At 37.8% G+C, this 19,363-nt stretch overlaps 1 protein-coding gene across 7 annotated transcripts in view; it reads right to left on the reverse strand.

The window, feature by feature from the left end:
- DPH5 (diphthamide biosynthesis 5) overlaps positions 1–19,363 on the reverse strand; it is an 88,671-nt gene that overhangs the window by 29,782 nt on the left and 39,526 nt on the right. For 5 of the 7 annotated variants that reach the window (XM_067040867.1, XM_067040873.1, XM_067040892.1 and 2 more), the window contains one exon: positions 7,426–7,583. In XM_067040867.1, coding sequence (XP_066896968.1) covers positions 7,426–7,583 — 158 coding nt within the window. Of the gene's footprint in view, positions 1–7,425; positions 7,584–7,794; positions 9,840–19,363 lie in introns of those variants that run through there. The other 2 variants (XM_059056071.2, XM_067040903.1) reach the window with 2 other exon arrangements.

A 19,363-nucleotide genomic window follows, 5' to 3' on the forward strand; every position in this document is an offset into this window, starting at 1 on the left:
AAACAGAGATCATTGACTACAACTCTTCAATGAGCTAGCCCTCTGTATCATGTTGCAATTAAACTCTGTCTTTGGGTCTATCTTAATATCCCAAGAGGAGGGAGACCTCCTAACACCTCAGGCTCTTTGCATTTTAAATTAACCTCTAAATTTGGGTCTAATAGACCAGGCTGAACATTGTAGAATGAATAGAGAACATGTATTCATGAGGCTGACTTCAGAAACACAGTACTGCAGAATAAATGTATTAAACAAAAATTATACACGTACATGGTAGTTGGGTTTGATTAAATTTTCCTTGGGAAATCTATGGGACCTTGACTAAAAAAAAAAAAGATAATTTCAATGAGAAACAGTAGAAAATTAAGATTTAGTTGTTTACAGAACCATCAAACATTCCTGCATAATTGCAGGAAAGACTAATTTAAAACTGTATTTCATAGTTCCTGCTAAAAAAGGCAGAGTTGCAAGAGCAAGAAAAGAATTCTAAATATATAAGAAGTCTCCATACAAACTGCTTTGTGAACGAATCCCCAGAAGTTCAACTCTAAAGCACAAACCCAGGAGGCTGACCTTAACTGGAATGGCAGCATGTAAGTAAGAGTGTGCTAGTGGTCATGTGAGCCCTAATAATAGGGCTCACAACATACTATGCAAGATCATGAATCTTATAACTGATTTCCTGTGGAGTAATATATTGAATATAACTCAAATATAGTAAAAGTAGATGCACAGATAAATAATACTATTTCTTACATGCTGAGAAGTTTATTTTTGTCATAAGGATTATATTATATGTCAAAAGTTATAAGGATTGCTGTAATGGAAGAGTATCTGCTACTCAGTAATATTTGTAAAGCAAATGAGTAAATGAACAAATGATTAAGCATTTGAAGATAAAGGCTATAGTTCCAACTATGATAATTATTTCCTAATACTTAACTAGAATCTGTTCCTCAAATGTGAAAAAAGATTCTTTCCTTTTCTCTGAATATCTTCTTAGAGATAATGCTCCAGAAGTTCCCAGTGACAATGATGTTTTCACAGATGAAAATGTTTTATTTTCACTTGTACCACATATTTTTTCTTAATCTTTCATTTCTATACATCTTACTTTAATTTTGTAAGCCAAATAAACTTAACAGTTGTAGAAGGGACTTCCCTGGTGGTGCAGTGGTTAAGAATCCACCTGCCAATGCAGGGGACACAGGTTCGATCCCTGGTCAGGGAAGATCCCACATGCTGTGGAGCAACTAAGCCCATGTGCCACAACTACTGAGCCTGTGCTCTAGAGCCTGCAAGCTACAACTAATGAGTCCACATGCCACAACTACTGAAGCCAGCGCGCCTAGAGACTGTGCTCCACAACGAGAAGCCACCGCAATGAGAAGTCCGCACACTGCAACCAAGAGTAGCCCCCGCTCGCCCCAAGTACAGAAAGCCCACATGCAGCAACAAAGACCCAATGCAGCCAAAAAACAAAACAAAACAAACAAACAAAAAACAGCTCGGGACATTTATATTCACATATGTAAGAGAACACACATATGATTACTGAAAACTGAAGGAAACAATGTTCTTTTCTGAACTTCTAACATTTCTTAAAAATCAAGGAGTCACGTTACTAGGTTAATGCTGGCAGTAATCCTATCCAATATTTTATAAATGACTTAACAACAGAAAACCCACTCTCTCAAGACTTTTATCATGATCACTTCATATTTATCACTTACCCTAACCCAAGAAATATTTCATTATCTAATTGAAACAAGATTATTTTTTTAAAACATCCTCCTTAAAGAGAAACACACATTAACACCTCAATATAATCAAAGGTTGATCCTCTTTAAAAAGAATGTTTAAAAAAAGGAGGAGATTGCTAAAGCAGAAACAGACTGGTACTACATTATTTTTAATCTTAACCACTTATTTATGTATTCATTCATCCACTCATTTGAAAAATATTTCTGTGTACGACCTCCATGCCAAGCTCTATGCATGATGCTGGGCAACAGTGTGAATGAGACACACATGACCTCTGCCCTATGGAGCATAATGTCTAGCAGGGTTAGACATTATATGTGCTATAGGAACATCAAAGCTAATCAGGGTCAGAAAACGAAAATTTAAAAAACAAGCAGCACTATTTAACAAATGATTTTAAACGTATACTATATATTATCCAATGATTGATTAGACAGTTTTCGTATAATCTCAGCCCTAATCTTCTCCATTCGTGAAAATGAAGGTAAAACTCAAAATTCGTTCTTAGTTTTACATTGGTGGGTTTTGTATATAGGGAAGAAAGTAAAAAGTAACAGCTAAAATTACTTTTGGGTATTTCTGGAAGGATACATAAGAAATTAGTAATGATTGCCTCCAAAAGGAGGAACTGGGATAGAAATCTTGGGGGGGCGGGGTACGCGGGCCTCTCACCGTTGTGGCCTCTCCCGTTGCGGAGCACAGGCTCCGGATGCACAGGCTCAGCGGCCATGGCTGACGGGCCCAGCTCCTCCGCGGCATGTGGGATCCTCCCGGACCGGGGCACAAACCTGTGTCCCCTGCATTGGCAGGTGGACTCTCAACCACTGCGCCACCAGGGAAGCCCAAAATCTTTTGATGTATATACCTTTTAGTATCTTTGAGTTTCAAACTATTTAACATATTACCTAGTCAAAAAGTAGAAGAGTAGAGGTTCAAAGTAGCATATGGAAACAAATGCAAGAACAAAATCTTAAAAAGAAAACAAAACACTAACATTTAAAGTAGGAATGGAAAAATAAGGAGCTTATAAAGGGGACTGAGAAAAATGGAAAAGCAGGAATAAAACCAATAGACAGCCATGTCTTGAAAGTCGGTTTCAAGGAATAGCCAACTATGTCAAAAGAAGTAAAACAGACGAGAATTCAAAACTATCCTCTGGAGTTCTCAGCTACTAAATAATTGTTCAATAAACAGAGAAGTATTTCAGAGAAATGGAAGTCAGCTTGTAGGAGTCTTGAGACATAAGGGGACGTGGGGGGACAAGAGAAGTATACTGCTTTTTCAAAAAGCTTTGGAAAAAGGAGAGAGAAACAGAATAATAACTATGGGGAAAAGAGGTTTAAAAAAGGAGAGTTTTCAGAATGGACAATACATTTGATCCTTGAAGAATGCAGGGGTTAGGGTGCCGACCCTTCACAAAGTCAAAAATCTGAGTATAACCTATAGTCAGCCCTCCATATCCGTGATTCCTCCATAACCGTGGATTCAACCAACCTCGAATCAAGTAGTATTGTAGTATTTACTATGGGGAAAAAAACCCCAATATAAGTGGATCTGTGCAGTTCAAACTCAAGTTGTTCAAGGGTCAACTGTATTTGACCCTTGAGAGGACAAAAGGATATTAATATAGATTGAACATAAAGAAGAAAGAATAACTGACAGGAGTAAGGTTCCAGAGGAATGGAGAGAAGTTTGAAAGAAAACCCATTTAGATGGCATTAGACTTGAACAGGAAGAGAACCTCATCTTACAAGTCATTTTCTAAGACTGGAGGGAGGACAGATTCAGATTTAGGGTAAGGATAAATAGGAAGCTAATAAAGGTCATAGCTGATGGCCTCATTTTTCTCAATGCAAAGTTCTTTACTGTTCTCTCCTATCCCTCCAATCTCAATCCACAGCAGTTAGATAGGAGGACAAGGAAACAGAGTTGGCTGGTATACCCAGGTGAAGTAGGTTAGGAAGAAAAGAGAAGGAACAATGATAAATATAATTAACACTGCTGTACTCTACCTATGAAAGTTGTTAAGAGAGTAAATGTGAAGAGTTCTCATCACAAGGAAAACAATTCTTTTTCTTTTCCTTTTACTCTGTATCTATATGAGATGATGAATGTTCACTAAACTTATTGTAATCATTTCATGATGTGAGAAAGTCAAATCATTATGTTACTTATACACTTTTAAACTTTTACAGTGCTGTATATCAATTATATCTCAATAAAACTGGAAGGTAAAAAAGAGGGAAAAGATACACCAGAGGAAAATGAAAGTTATTTTGGTGTTGCCCAAGAACAAGTTATAGTAAATATTTGTTTTTTTCCTCCCTGCTTTTGCTCACTATTCAGTTTTCTTTAGCAAGGAATGTTCTTTCTCTTCCGCTTACCAAATCTTATCTATAGTAATAACTGTCTCTTGCTCTTCCCCTTATCAAATATCATCTATAGTAACAATATCTGTAATAATACATTTACAATGGGCTTACTCTGTGGTCAGGCACTCTTCTAAGAACTTATGCATATGAATTCATTTAATCTTTACCACAATTAATAATGACACAGGCATTATTTTTACTCCTGTTTTACAGATAAGAAAAAGAGCAAAGAAAATTTAAATGACTGCCCAAGGACACAGAACATTAGTTGATTGCAGGACTTCACAGAACTGCAAATGGGGCATAGACAAGCAGAGAAGAATGATCTCCTCTGCTTTATGCAGGGTAGCTAGGGCCCCAAAGTTAGTCCTCGCCAGCCATGAGCAGCTTCCTCCATTTATCCTGAAGAACTATACAAATATTATCATTTTGTAATTGGACCATGATTTAAACAAAAGAAACAAAACAAAAATAAAACAATTGAGATGTGTCGTTTTAAAACATAGCTCAAATTCCATCTGTTCCATAGTATTCCCTGACCAGCAGAGCCTGAAGTGACCTTCTCTCTTACATGTACCCCAATTGTAATTAATACCTAGTAGCTATTTGAGATAGCTTCTACTACTTAATTGGTGAAAAAGTGTTGGCTTAAATAAAATAATCAAGTTCTTGTCAGCAATATAATTTTACAGTTTCTCTCCTCCACTACTGTCATGAATTGTTATTTACATCTTCCAGTTTTAAGTTTTCCTGGGTAAACGCAGATGAATCACAACCCACTTGAGAACAAAGATCATAGCTTATATCTCATTGTATAACGTATATAGGTGCGTTATATCAAATATGCACATAAGATAATAATTTAGCCACAGAAAGTGCCTGAAGAAATCCAAACTGTATATACCAAAACTAAAACTCTTTCCTGGATTCACTGTCTCTAGTTTAATTGACTTCTGAATAATAGGGAATATTTAAATGATACTACCCATCTGGCAATTTGAAAATAATAGCTTTCAATGTAACAACAGATAAATTCTAGATTTCTTTAGCAACATCCATGTGTGCCTTTTTAAAAAAAAATTATTTTGTGTAATTAGTGATAAAAGAAAGCATATATTCATTACAGAAAACAGAACTTTCCCATCTTTTTTTCACTGTATAATAACTATCTAGAGTTATTGAGACCAGATTGTACGAGCACATCTTAACAATTTTTTAAGTAACTTGTTTAACAAAGAAAGAAACGGTAGAAATTAAAGGAAGAAAGAAAGTGGCTGAAGATAAAGTGGTTCTAAAATTTTACTGGAAAATATAAGGCATGATTGTATTTATTTATACCTTACTTTATTCCAGAAAGGATTCATTTAAGGTGGCTGATGTATGGAAAGTTGTTCAGGGAAGAACATGAATTGAGGACCCAGAGGGGCTCATGGAGAGCAGATCAGTTGAATTTTGTGACAGGGAGGGATCCAGGATTGACCACTTTACTTGACTTCTAACTTCTAACTTCTCTGTAGGTGTTCTGTGACGTTATATTTTGTGAAGCTATTATCTATCCCTAAGAGTACAGAGACACAGTATGGTCAAAAGTGGTGGATCTCAACTGAGGACTGCTTTGGCCCATATTCTGGCTCTATCATTCACTATCTGTATGACCCTGGACAAGTTTCTCTGTGCCTCTAAAACTGTGAACAGTAATTAAAGAGTAATAATCCTGTTCTACATGTAAAGTGTTTAAAACAGTGCATAATAAGTGTTCTAAAAATATTAGCACTTTTTATTGTTGAGGAATAGAATTCTAGTACCTTAACAAAGTACATATAATTTACCTGTGAAGTTGAGCTCAGCCCCAGATCTTGACCCTGTATGTAGTAACTCCACAAATATGTTTTTGGAAAAAAATAATAATACTTAAAAAAACCATAGCAACCAAAATTAACATTTAGCTAGCACTTAAATTTGCAAAGCACTTTCAAATACATCATCTTAATAAATGATATAATCTTAATAGCCTTCCAACTATTATCTCCATTTGACAAATGAAGAAACTGAGGTTTAGAGACGTTTGGAAATGTATCTGTTAACAACTCATGTTTTCTGAACACTTTTGTGCCAGACGCTATGCTAAAATCCTATAAGGTAGGCATTTCTGTCCTCTTTTTACAAAGTAAGAAACTACAGTTACAGGGCTTGTCCAAGGTCACATGTTAACATGTGACAGAGCAAAGACATAAAACCAGGTCCAATTCTATAAAACTACTGATTTATTTGTCTATATTCTCTAAAAAGATTTTAAGTTCATTCTAATTGTCCTTTATCACTAATTAGACAGGAACATTTCTATCATCTTGAGCTTGGATATTTTGGCTCCATCCTAATAAACTGGGCCCAACAAATCAAAGCTGGTCATTAGACACAACTCTTATTTCAACGCATGGCCAATCAAGTAGCAGTCCTTCTTTAAGATTTTAAAGAAACTCTGAGACCTTCAGAAATCTCTGGGCTGTGAATCTCAGAGGCCAGAAGACCTGAAATTCTCTAGGTCACCTTTTTCTCTGGAAGACTTGATAGACCAGACAATCCTAAAATGTTCTCCCTCCTCCTATAACATGTCCATCAATCTTTTCATCTTAATTTACATTCTATTTGAAATTTGACAATGAACCTGAATTTGACCCCTCCTCCAAAATTTACTGAGCCCTTAACCAAAGCCAGGTAAATGTATGATATACTAGCAAATTCTACGGTTACTAAGTTCCAGGCTCACTCAATACATCCAAGTGTATGGGTATAAGCCTTACTGGGAGATGTCTATTCAAAGGTTAGATCTCTCTGGATATGATACAGACAGAAAGGCGATTACCATTCCCTACGGAAATACTTCAAAGGGGGGAGGTTTTCAGCTTGGTTCCTGAATACATAACCAACTCATTAAGGCTGTGTCAGCACCTCATTAGCACTCAACTCAGAAAGGCTTTCTTGGCTATCTCATGAAATACGGGATTCTGATAATTATCCCCAGGAGTGTAAAATAACTTTCCTGTTTAATGCAGAAAGCTACACAATTAGACTTGTAAAGTAAGAAAAAGCACCTTTTCATTTTCCAAGTCACTTGGTTAGTGTGTAATTTCCATTCTTGTACTCCTCAGATTCTTAATAATAAGCAGGGCATGTGTTTTTAAAGGGTTTGAACCGAAAGACCTGAAAAATTCGGCTCAGCTTTGGTGTAATAAAAATCAGCTGTTAAATATCGTTCTTCCCAGGAGGCTGGAAAGCCTTAAGCACCTACCAGAACTTCCTTCCCTACAGTCAGGACTGAGGTATAGGCTTCCAGATACACTCGACTGCAGCGTCTTAGAACTTCCAGCCCCTTGACTGTGATGTCCTTGGCATCTCCCAGGCCCAAACCGATCATGTAAAGCATTTCAAAGTCCAGGAGGAGGGCGACTGCAGGACGAAATGAATAAGAAAATCAAGTGTCTGCTACATGGAGGATGCCTAAAATCTAGTGATGAACACTTAGACGAAAACCAAAATAGCACGAGGAGGGACAGCATGTCACAAGGAGGGAGGTTTAAGAACCTTACTTCAAGCCTTTTAAATAAGGATTGTACTGTTTCTAAACAACCCTACCCGCTTTTTCTCTTGTTACACAGACCTAGGAGCAATTACCCTTTGAGAGAATCGTAGCTGGGTCACCGTCCTCCCCAAACTCCTATCTGCCGCGGTTTCCCAGAAGCAGCTGCCCAACCGGAGGATTTGAGCGGAGCGAGGATCCACGCTGCAGCCTCACCTACCGTGCCGCAAAGCGCCGGCGCTGCGCTTTGCGGCACTTTACGACTAGTTGGAAGTGATGGCTCGTTCCGGCAGTTGGCGGGGCGACCTTGTCCCGTCGCGGCTAAGAATGATACGCAGGTTGCTGGGGTGGGGAGGCGGAAGATCAGCCGGTCGGAGGGAGTCTGACCAGTACCCCCAGCATGACCTTTGGGAAGGGACGAGGCCTGGCCGCGATCCCCTATGTTTAAGCCCGCAGCCTGGGACCGGCTAAGTGCAGGAGTTCTTCGCCCGCAAGGAGAGCCGGCCGCGAAGTTGGCCCGAGGAGCCGCACACTCTCCCCCTCTCCTCCAGACACACGAGGGGGTGGCGGGTGGAAGGGGTTTCCCTAGTCTGCCCCGGGATTGCCGAAGTGCGCACGTTCCCGTCCTCGTCTTTTCATTTGGCCGTAGTTTCACCAGCTGCTTCCATCGTGAGCTGCCAGCTTGGCAAACCCGTTGGTGAGTGTTAGTTCAGATTTCTCAGCGGGGCGGTGATTCCTTGGGCTTGTCCCCAGGACCTCATTCTGGAGTGCCCCAAAGGGCGTGACGGGAATCTGTCTCAGTCATCGTCAGTGTCGGGAAGCCCAGGACCCTCCTGTGCCCCGAGAAGTGACCTTTTAGAATGCTCAGGGATTTCAGACCTCGTCCCAATCCTTCCACAGGGGGAATTCTTAAAGTGGTTGGTTAAATGAAGTTCCAATGTCGAAATGATTTGTTTTGACTGAATATGCTCTTCCTAAGGTCACTAATGACCTCATCCAAGTTCAGAAGACAAGTTCCATTGCTTATCTCAGTAGACAGTGTTGATTATTCAGAGTTTTCCTTGTGCTTCTCTGACAATGCCTTGTGTCTTTTTTGCTCAACTCCGCTTCCTTTAGCCTAGGCTTATCTTTTCTCTCCGAATTTCATCCACCTTCTGGCCTTCTCACTGTGTACACTCTTAGTGATTGGTTCTATCCACTCACATTATTTCAATCCATTCCTCAATAAACAAAAATAAACTCAAAATGTCTCATAGATGTAAGTGAAAAACTTGAAATTTCCAAAGGAAAACAGGAGAAAATGTTTGTGACCTTACTTAGGCAAAGATTTCTTAGGTGCAACACCAAAAGCATGATGCAGAAAAGATAAAATGAAAAATTTATACTTAAACAAAATAAAAACTATGGTCTTCAGAAAACACTGAACCACACACTGGGAGAAAATATTTGCAAAGCATATATCTGGTAGAAGACTTATATTGAGAACATACAAAGAACTCTCAAAACACAATAATAAGAAAACAAATTAATTTTTTAAATGGGGAGAAATTATGAGCAGACACATCCCCGAAGACGTTATATGAATAACAAACATTTGAAAAGATGCAAAACATCATTAGACATTAGGGAAATAAAAATTAAAACCACCATGAGCTACTACTACACATCTATTAGAATGGCTAAAATCAAAAACAAAAACAAAATCCTGAATATTCAGTCTCACGATTTCAAATTTCTCTATGTTTTGCTGACTCAAATTTCAACCTCCCCTATTCCCAGCCTAAAGCAGCTTGCTATGAATGAAGGGGGCCTAGATGGAGGCCCAAGGCAAAGTAATCAACCTGGTGACAGCCCTGGTTACTAATCTAGGGCCTTCCCAATTAGCACATTACCTCCCTCATCAATAACCAAGAAGCTGTAATCAAATACTAATACTGTCACTTTAGAGTTTTTCTGAGGTTGCAAGCTGTGCGCACTTGCTCGCCTTCCTTGGTGGGAGGGATCCTCTTGGAGCAGGGCTGACTATAGCAAGACAGAATTAATTCCTTTCCCTTTAGGTACCCTCCGACAACCTGGCAGCTCTTAAAACTAAGGAAAATATGAAATATAAATATATATATATACACATATATTGGGGCCAATTTGACTCGCTAGTATTAGGCAATAAACCATACAAGGAAAAAAAAAATTTCAACCTCCCATTCAGACCTCCTCCTCAGCATCCTGTATTTAACTTCCTTCTGGAAATTATCTAGATAACCCAGAGGCATGTCAAATCCAACACATCCAAAACTGAATCCATCAGCTTTCAATTTGGCTTTTCCTTCTGTGTTATCTACTTTGATGGGAAGACATTGTTATCTATTGACTCTTATCCAATCCAGACACCTGGAAATCACCTCACATTTTAATCTGACAATCTGCTGGTCTTTCTCAGTAGAAACCATACCTACCATCACACTCTTGATTCAGGTCCTCATTATGTCACTCCTGCAGCTGGTCACCATGTCTCCCTCACATTCATCCTTCTCTCAGGAGCCAGGGAGATCTAGCTAAGATACAATCTGAAAATGTCACTCCACTTCTAAATCCTTATCAGGCCAAGAGAAAGTCCAGGCTCCTTTATATATCCCACAAGATCATCCATGATATGACAACTGGCTACCTACATAGCTTCATCTGTCTCCATTACATACCATGAGCTTTTCTCTAGCAGTACAGTTCTGTGCCCACAACATGCTGCTCTGTGCCTTTAGTCAGGCGGCCACCTCATCATGGAATACCCTCTCCCATTTTCTCCTGCCTAAATCACTGCTACCCATTCTTTAAGACTAAACTCAGCAAGCAGTCCCAGAGATCCCCCAGCTAGGTTAGGTATCTCCTTTTTCTTACAGTAACACTCCACCCATATACTTATTGGTCAATTTAAGTGTTTTGTAATTGTGTATCTTCTTTACCAAACCATAAATTTCATGAAGTCAGGGACTGTATTTTATTTATATTCTCATCCCTAAGCCTTAGCACAGTGTCTGGCACATGGTAGGTATTCAATAAATCTTTATTAAATAGGTCATTATCCACTACTAGCTGAGCAATTTCTTTGAGATGATGTCTTTTTCTGTCTTTACAAAATGCAGGGAGTAATATGCTTTTGATGACTACCAAAAAATAATTGATAGAATTATCAAACATACAGATGCCTTGCTTATGACACTTTAGAAAATCATTTATGTTGAAAGGCTTATGACACATATCACATATACTTTGTACGCACAAAACATACATACCTAAGCGTATAGCTGATTAAATGATATATTTAGTATGTAAATTTTCCAATGTACTGGTCATTTTTTAACATGTTTTTGTTTTGATTTTAAGTGATTTTAAACAGCTTCACAGGGAAAGGGCATTGCCAAAAAGAATAGTTAGTAATCCAAAGGAAGGTATACTTTATCTCCTTTCAGGAAATCTATATTGAAAATGAAGGTATTCTGAGTAGGCAAAGAAAGATTGTATTTTTAGATACAGAAGTAATTTCAAGTCTTTTCAAAATTCAGTTAAAGGAACTTGCTTTCACTATAGAATTCTTGAACAAACAAACCTTTCTGCCTGCCTTCATTTCTCAATAGCAGTGTGAATTTGGAGGACTTTTCTGGAGGTAGATTGTTAAAGGTGTTATGGCAGTCTTTTTCCTCCTCAACTCAATATAAGCAGCAAAAACTGGTCTCATCTTTTTTTGCAGAATTATTTTGTGTGATTTGGTTTCTCCCTTGCCATGTAAAACAGGTTTCAAGTATGATTGCATTTTCCCCAACAATTTATCATTAAAAATTTCAAATATATAGAAAAGTTAAAACAATTTTACAGTAAATGTCCATATAGTGACCGCCTAGGTTCTACAGTTTTAACATTTTGCTGTATTTTTTCAATCATATATTTATCCATCCACTCAGCCATCAACCCATGTTATTATTTTGTTGCATTTCCAAGGGAGTTACAGACATAAGTACACATATGATTGCATTTTGCATGAAAGATAAACCCCTCATCTAGGTAACAGATTAACAAAACATACATACCTAAGCATATAGCTGATTAAATAATATCATTTCTTCATCTAATTTCAGCAGGGCCTTGAGAATTTTGCTTTAAAACAGTTTCAAATTAGTTTTTAATCAACACTAACATTATTTTGATGATAAAGCAAATAGAATATTTATTTCTAATGTCATAGCAAATATGAAATTTCATACATAGCAGAAGAGAGGGGCATGGTTATAGAGAACCATTATTCTAGGGGAAAAAAGGGGGGCATTAGCCTTTTTAGTGTAAAGAATAACAAGGATACATGGGGGGCCTGAAGAGTTTTCTGCTTTCTATTTCTCCTTTCATGTAGGACAATACCAAATCATCCCTGAGGGTAAACATTCATGCCTTTCCTGAAAGATCTTTAAGATGCTTTTATAACCTTTGTTAGTAACTCATTTTTAGTACCTTCACTGTCAGAAATTCTTCTTATAGCTAATCTAAGACCTTCAAGCAGTAGTCATAAAATGTGAAAAAGAGATGCAGATAGTCATAAGAAATTAACACTGATAGGTTTTCCATTCCATTGTCATAAACACATCATATAGTAGTTTTATATTAAAGTGATAACAACATAGTTGAGATACTGCATTACATTATGAACAAATTGTAATTAACTTACATCTGAAAGGAGTCATCCATCAATTTTCCTATTTGAGTTCATTGTGTGTCTTTTGAAAAGAAGATATCAGGGCTACTGAGTAAACTCCATCTGACCTTATTGTGAATAGAGAGTATTATTTTACCTGAAGCTGTTCCCAGAGATTGCCTCTTTGTTAGAGGAAATTTTGATTAATATTCGTAGAGCTTAGAAACCCTGAATTGATTGATAGTCATTATTTTTTAACAATTCACAAATAAGTTATAATTAAAGATAGCATTGCTTCAGAAGACAGAGTTATATTTACTAAGATCAAGAAAAGTTCTGAAGTTACATTATTGTGCATTTGCTTACTCAGGGGGAAAAAAGGTCATTGTTTATTCAGTGATCTTGCTCATCTACACATTTTACATGATGTGATCATGTAAAATGCACAATAATATATATATTTTTTAAACTTCCATATCCATAGTGATTTTCTGTGAAAAATATGGAATTTTTACTGTTATTTTTAACCCTAGCTTAATAGATTGAAAGAGTAACCGTGTGGACTGATTGTAAGAAAATCACTTACAGACCTATATTTTTGCGTAAAGTAACTCCCCAAGATGTTTCCTTGTGTGTGTAAACTTTTTTTCTTCGTTTCTAACCCATTTTTATACTTGGCAATTCTTTCCTCCAAAGAATATTGCTAAAAAGGTAGAATCAGGGATACATAGTTTCACTCTTTCTACGCTTAAAAAACTGCATCCTGCCCTTTTAAGATTTATTTATGGAAACATCTCTCAATTAGCCAAGATTTGATGGGAGAAGGAAGGTGGTTTCCCCTTCACTCAAAAGCCAAAGTTCTTAAAAGTAGTCTATCAACCCACACACACCCCCTCACTGTACTACTCTTGTATTTCTCTGCCCTTACTTCCTGCTATTCTCCCTACCACCACCACCACCACCACACACATATCTGTGTGGCTCTGGCTCCACTTCCTTGAAGTCTTTGCCCAAAATATACCTCCTCAGTGAGGCCTAATCTGTATAAAACTAACACTTCCAATCACTTCATCTGCTCTTTCCCCACAGAGCACATGTTCATCTTCTAACATAACTATATAATTTACTTATTTATTACGTTTATTGTCCCTGTTGTCCTAGAATATAAGCACCACAAGGGCAGGGATTTGTTGATCCATTTGATTTACTAATGTGAAGGAAATACCTAGAACAGTGTTTGGCACATATGCTCAATATATGTTTGTTGAATGAATGAGTGCATATCTACATATGGTAATATATTATAAATACATTTTTTATTCATAAGGGAAGAACTGTGCAGAGAGAAGTTTGCATAATTATTAAGAACTCAGGTTTTCGTGTCATTCAGACCTTGGTTTAAGTTTAGGTGTTTTCTGTTCAGTAGTGTTTCCGAACCAAACTTGGGTCTGCTTACCTGTGCACAATAAAGCCAATCTACTGACAATGAGTTGTGGTGACAGGAAGTGCAGCATTTATTGCAGGGTGCCAAGCAAGGAGAACAGGCAGCTCATGCTCAAAAGATCCAAACTCCCCAATGGCTTTCAAGGAAGGGGTTTAAAGGCACTCTGTGAGGGAGGGGACTGCAGGGTACATGATCAGCTCATGCGTAGTTCTCAGATTTGTTGGCATCAAGGTAAAGTTTCAAGCATCATCAGCCTTTGGGTTTCAATGGGTCTAGGGTCTATGTGCATGTGGTCAGTGTATTTTCATCTGGTGGGGGTCTGCTTCCTCTAAAAACAACTTAGGAATATGTGTCAGGCCTTTATATCTTTCAGGGAACTGGGAGTTCAATGATTCTGCCATGTGGCAGATTTATAGTCTAAACTGTTACCAGTTTCCCAGCCCAATGGCTATTTGTCTCTACATCTTCACATTTCCTAATCATTAACTCTTGAGTCAGCCTTTTGAGACTCAAGGGAGGCCTGGGAAACTAAAGCAAAAGCCTTTTACTTCAAAGGACAGGGACACAGGGGCTTGTATATGGTTTCAGTAGTTCATTCCCTTTCTAAACCTCAGTTTTCTCATCTGTGAAAATAGAGATAATAATACCATCCTTCATCGGATTATTGTGAGGATAAATGAAAGAATACATATTAAGGACTTAGCATAGTGTCAGGCAATTAGTAAAGATTCAATCAACACTGACAGATACGGAGTTTGAAATTAATTTTATAGTAATCTACAGTGTCCATCAGATTATGAGAATCAGCCCTTATCTCCCACCTAGATTGGTTCTCATTCTTTTCCTCATTCACAATAGTTCTCTGAAATCATTACATAGTTCATTATAGACCAGTCCTCTAGGTGGACTATTTTATTGATTCACAAAGGGTCATCTTAAGCAAACATTATTATTATACTCTGAGGTACTCTTTCTGAGAAAAACTTTGTTTCTATCATTTAATTGAGTTTAGCACTGTAAACTTGATTGGCACCAAATAAATGTTGCTTGGCAATATGTTAATACTTAAAATAGAAGATGGCTAGCATGCAGATGGACTTTGTTTCTTAGTATTATAGTAAACAAAATCTACGGCTGAGCAGAGATGTTCACTTGGGTTCGAAACAATTAATTTTTAAAAACTTTAGATAACAACAATTAAAAAAATAATTGTGGTACATTCATACAATACAATACTATATACAGCAATGGAAGAAATGAACTACTGCTACATAAAACAACATGGATGAATCTCAGAATCTCAACATGGATAAGTAAAAGAGTACCTTGGAGATGGGATAGCTTACATACAGCAAAGTCCACAAAATCTTAAGTGTGCAATTTGATAAGTCTGCTCTGAACATTGTATCTGACTTTTGTTGGACATAAGCACTCATTTCTCTTGGTATATACCCAGGAATTGGAATTGCTAGGTTATAGGATGCATGTGTTGTTTTTACTTCAGTAGATGGTGCCAAACAGTTTTCCAAAGTGTTTGTACAATTTACATTCTCACCAACAAGAGATGGGAGTTCCTGTTCCCCCATTTCCTTGCCAATACTTGGTATGGTGAGTCCTTTGAACTTTGGTGAGTGTGTATTGTTATCTCATTTTTTTTTTTTTTTTTTTTTTTTTTTTTTTTGTGTGTGTGTGTGTGTGTGTGTGTGGTACGCGGGCCTCTCACTGTTGTGGCCTCTCCCTGTTGTGGCCTCTCCCGTTGCGGAGCACAGGCTCCGGATGCACAGGCTCAGCGACCATGGCTCACGGGCCCAGCTGCTCCGCGGTATGTGGGATCTTCCCGGACCGGGGCACGAACCCGTGTCCCCCGCATCGGCAGGCAGATTCTCAACCACTGCGCCACCAGGGAAGCCCTCATTTTGGTTTTAGTATGCAGTTCCTTGATAATTAAGATGTTTATCACCTCATATGTAATTTTTTTCTTGAGTCATTCTTTAATTTCTTCTTTAATATTTTTTAATAAATTTATTTATTTTTGGCTGCATTGGGTCTTCGTTGCCGCACACAGGCTTTCTCTAGTTGCAGCGAGCAGGGGCTACTCTTTGTTGTGGTGCATGGGCTTCTCATTGAGGTGGCTTCTCTTGTTGCAGAGCACGGGCTCTAGGTTGCAGGCTTCAGTAGATGTGGCACACGGGCTCAGTAGTTGTGGCTTGTGGGCTCTAGAGCACGGGCTCAGTAGTTGTGGCACACGGGCTTAGTTGCTCCATGGCATGTGGGATCTTCCCAGAGCAGGGATCAAACCCGTGTCCCGTGCATTGGCAGGTGGATTCTTAACCAGTGTACCACCAAGCAAGTCCCTGTTTATTCTTTAATATTAAAACAATATCAATTTTTGTATTGGATGAAAGTGGTTTTTTGTTTGTTTACTATATGATTCCATTTATATAAAATTCTATAAGAGGCAAAAGGTTAGTGGCAGAAAGATCAGTGGTGTGGCCAGGGAGCCAAGGATGGGAGAAAGGATTGACTGCAAGAGGCTTGAAGGAACTTTTTGAAGTGATGAAAATACTCTATATCTTGATTGTGGTGGTGGTTGTATATTTGTCAAAACTCATTGAATTGTATACTGAAAATTGATCAGTTTTATTGTATGTAAATTATACTTCAGTAAAAAGCTGATTAAAAAACTGAAGTAGGTAAATATAGTTTGCTCATGAAAAAATAGAAAACGTGGTCTTGAAAGAGAGGAGGAACATTCTATTAAATCAAAATAGATCCCCTTTATAGTTTACATATTTCAGCTTCAGCTTTTAAAGAGTAAATTTTCCAGCCTCATCTCTTGTGCTGAACATTAGTCTCTAGTGATACCAAACTTGGTAAGAAGTCCTCCACGCACACGATATTGTTTCTTTCTTTGCTGTCATTGGCTTATGCCGAACACTTGCCTGGAACAGCTTCCTCTCTTGTCCTCTCCTGAGACTCCCACTTCCTCTCTCCCTCACCTGGCTAACTCCTACCTACCCTTGAAGACTCCGTGTGGAATTCACCTTGGATGAAAGTATTTTTAAAGACAGTATTAATTGAAAACATTTCTAAGCAAGTTTATTTATTTTTAAAGATAACAAACACTGTCATTTTTAAAATCTCCTTGCTATACTTAAACAAGCAATATTTTTTCTAGCGCATCGAGGTATAGTTGGCCCATAACATTGTATAAATTTGTGTACAATAAATTTACTTGTTTTTTCAAAGCATAAGTATTTCCCCCATCACAATGTTGTTTAAGTGGTGAATCTGTACTTGTAAGTAAGTAAACCAATTATAAACTAAGATACTTTTTTTCAGTGGGAATATGTGTGCACCAATGACTGTGTGTGCCTAAAGAATATAGTTATTCCCAGAGAGAATACCTGTAGTCAGGATGCCCATTCACTCTGGCTGTGCTGCCAGTCACTATGTGAGTTTGGACTGGTTTTGCTCTCAGTGCAATTTATGTTTTTAGCTAGATGATTTCTAAGACACACTCTAGGATTCAGAAACTTCCTTCTGGAGAAGAAGCAGTTTAGAATGGAAAGAATACTAGACCAGGAATCAACCTGGGCTCTGCACCTGTTGGGCCTTTGCTTCATTTCATGGTTCTCAACCCCAGTAAGTTTCTTTGTCATCGTACTCTTTTCCTACCTTCCCTTCCCTCCTTTAACAGATTCTGGTATAAAACAGTGAGCAATGCAGTAATTCCTTAAGCCTGGAAATTAGCATAACCAGAATATAAATTTTTAAAAACCAGTCTAAGTTGTTATTAAATGTATACACTAATAAACTGTGTAGACATTGAGTTATTCAAGTTTAGTAATATGGTCACTTATGATACTTAGAGTGTTTTTTTCCTATGATAAATCTAGAAACTTTTTAAACCAAAATTAAACCCCTGTCTATATCAAGTTGGAGAATTTCCACAAAATTAATTTTCTTGGAATAGATTTGGTTTGCATTTTCTAGATCCTAGGCAGGCATAGGATATGATTCACCCTAACCTTATTTCCTTGCATTTTACTTTATTTTATTTGTTTTTTTGCTTGTTTTACAGTAGTTTTCTGCTGTAGCTGAGTATCATTGTTTCTTTTCAGCAATTTTCATCACCTCACTATCAAAGCCCATTAAATTTTCTGAAAATAAAGGCTTATTGGGATCCAGACTCAAATAAGATCTATTTTAATCTTATCTTTGCTCCTGGCTGTTGCTCCTCTTTGGACATTCATTAAATAATATGCACTTGATGAAATTTTAACAGTAGTATCAAAGATATTGTTTACTCCATGAATACCAGTTGTAGAAGCAGTAGAAAGCTGTGAGTAAGAAAGAGCTTGGGCTTTGAAGTGAGACTACTAGACTTGAATTCTGGCACTTAGTACTAGCAATTTGACCTTAGGAAAGTTCCTGAATCCTCAGATACATTATGTGTAAAATGAAGATAATGAAGGTACTTATCTCATTGAACTGTCTTGTTGATTAAATGAGGTAATACTAAATGTAAATTGCTCTGAACAGTGTCTTGCACTTAGTAATCATTCAGTTCTTAGCTGCCATTATAAATATTACTACCTTTAGGTTTTTTGTGAGGATTAAATGTGATCATGTATGTAAAGTGTATATGAAAGGCCTGCAATGTTGTAAACAATTAACATTAGCTGATATTATTAGTAAACGAAGATTTTCTCTGGCCAGTTGGTTTTACACAATTTCTTTTTTTTAAAATTAATTAATTAATTTATTTTATTTTTGGCCACATTGGGTCTTCATTGCTGCGCGTGGACTTTCTCTAGTTGCGGCTAGAGGGGGCTACTCTTCATTGCGGTGCACGGGCTTCTCATTGCAGTGGCTTCTCTTGTTGGGGAGCACAGGCTCTAGGTGCGCAGGCTTCTGTAGTTGTGGCACGCAGGCCCGGTGGTTGTGGCTCGCAGGCTCTAGAGTGCAGGCTCAGTAGTTGTGGCACACGGGCTTAGTTGCTCCGCGGCATGTGGGATCTTCGTGGACCAGGACTCGAACCCGTGTCCCCTGGACTGGTGGGCAGATTCTTAACCACTGTGCCACCAGGGAAGTCCGATTTTACACAGTTTCTATGTGTCCAAGTAAAACTGCACTTTAGGACAGTTCTCTCCCCTCCCCCCACCCGAAAAGTGAATGTGCCATTAATATATTTGTACTCCGAAAACATACAGATTTCTAGGCTAAAGCTCAAAGTTTAAAAAACTTATAACATAGCTGAAATATTATTTGTAATGAAAGGAAGCAAACATGGTATTAATAACTATAAAAATAAAGGCTTAAACATTTTTTTCTTAAATAATGATGTGATGACATATTTTCCTTCCTAATAACTTTGTTCTATGGCCAATTAAACTCCATCAGTAAGTTGGGGGTGTTTGGGGCCATTGTGGTGCTAGACTCTGGGGCCAATCCTTTTCTTCAAGAAGCTATAAGAATTCTTACATAGAAATTACACTCAGAGTCATACTGTCTTAATACATTGCTTA

The sequence above is a fragment of the Kogia breviceps genome, chromosome 1 (assembly GCF_026419965.1).
Source record: "Kogia breviceps isolate mKogBre1 chromosome 1, mKogBre1 haplotype 1, whole genome shotgun sequence".
NCBI classification, from domain to species: domain Eukaryota; kingdom Metazoa; phylum Chordata; class Mammalia; order Artiodactyla; family Physeteridae; genus Kogia; species Kogia breviceps.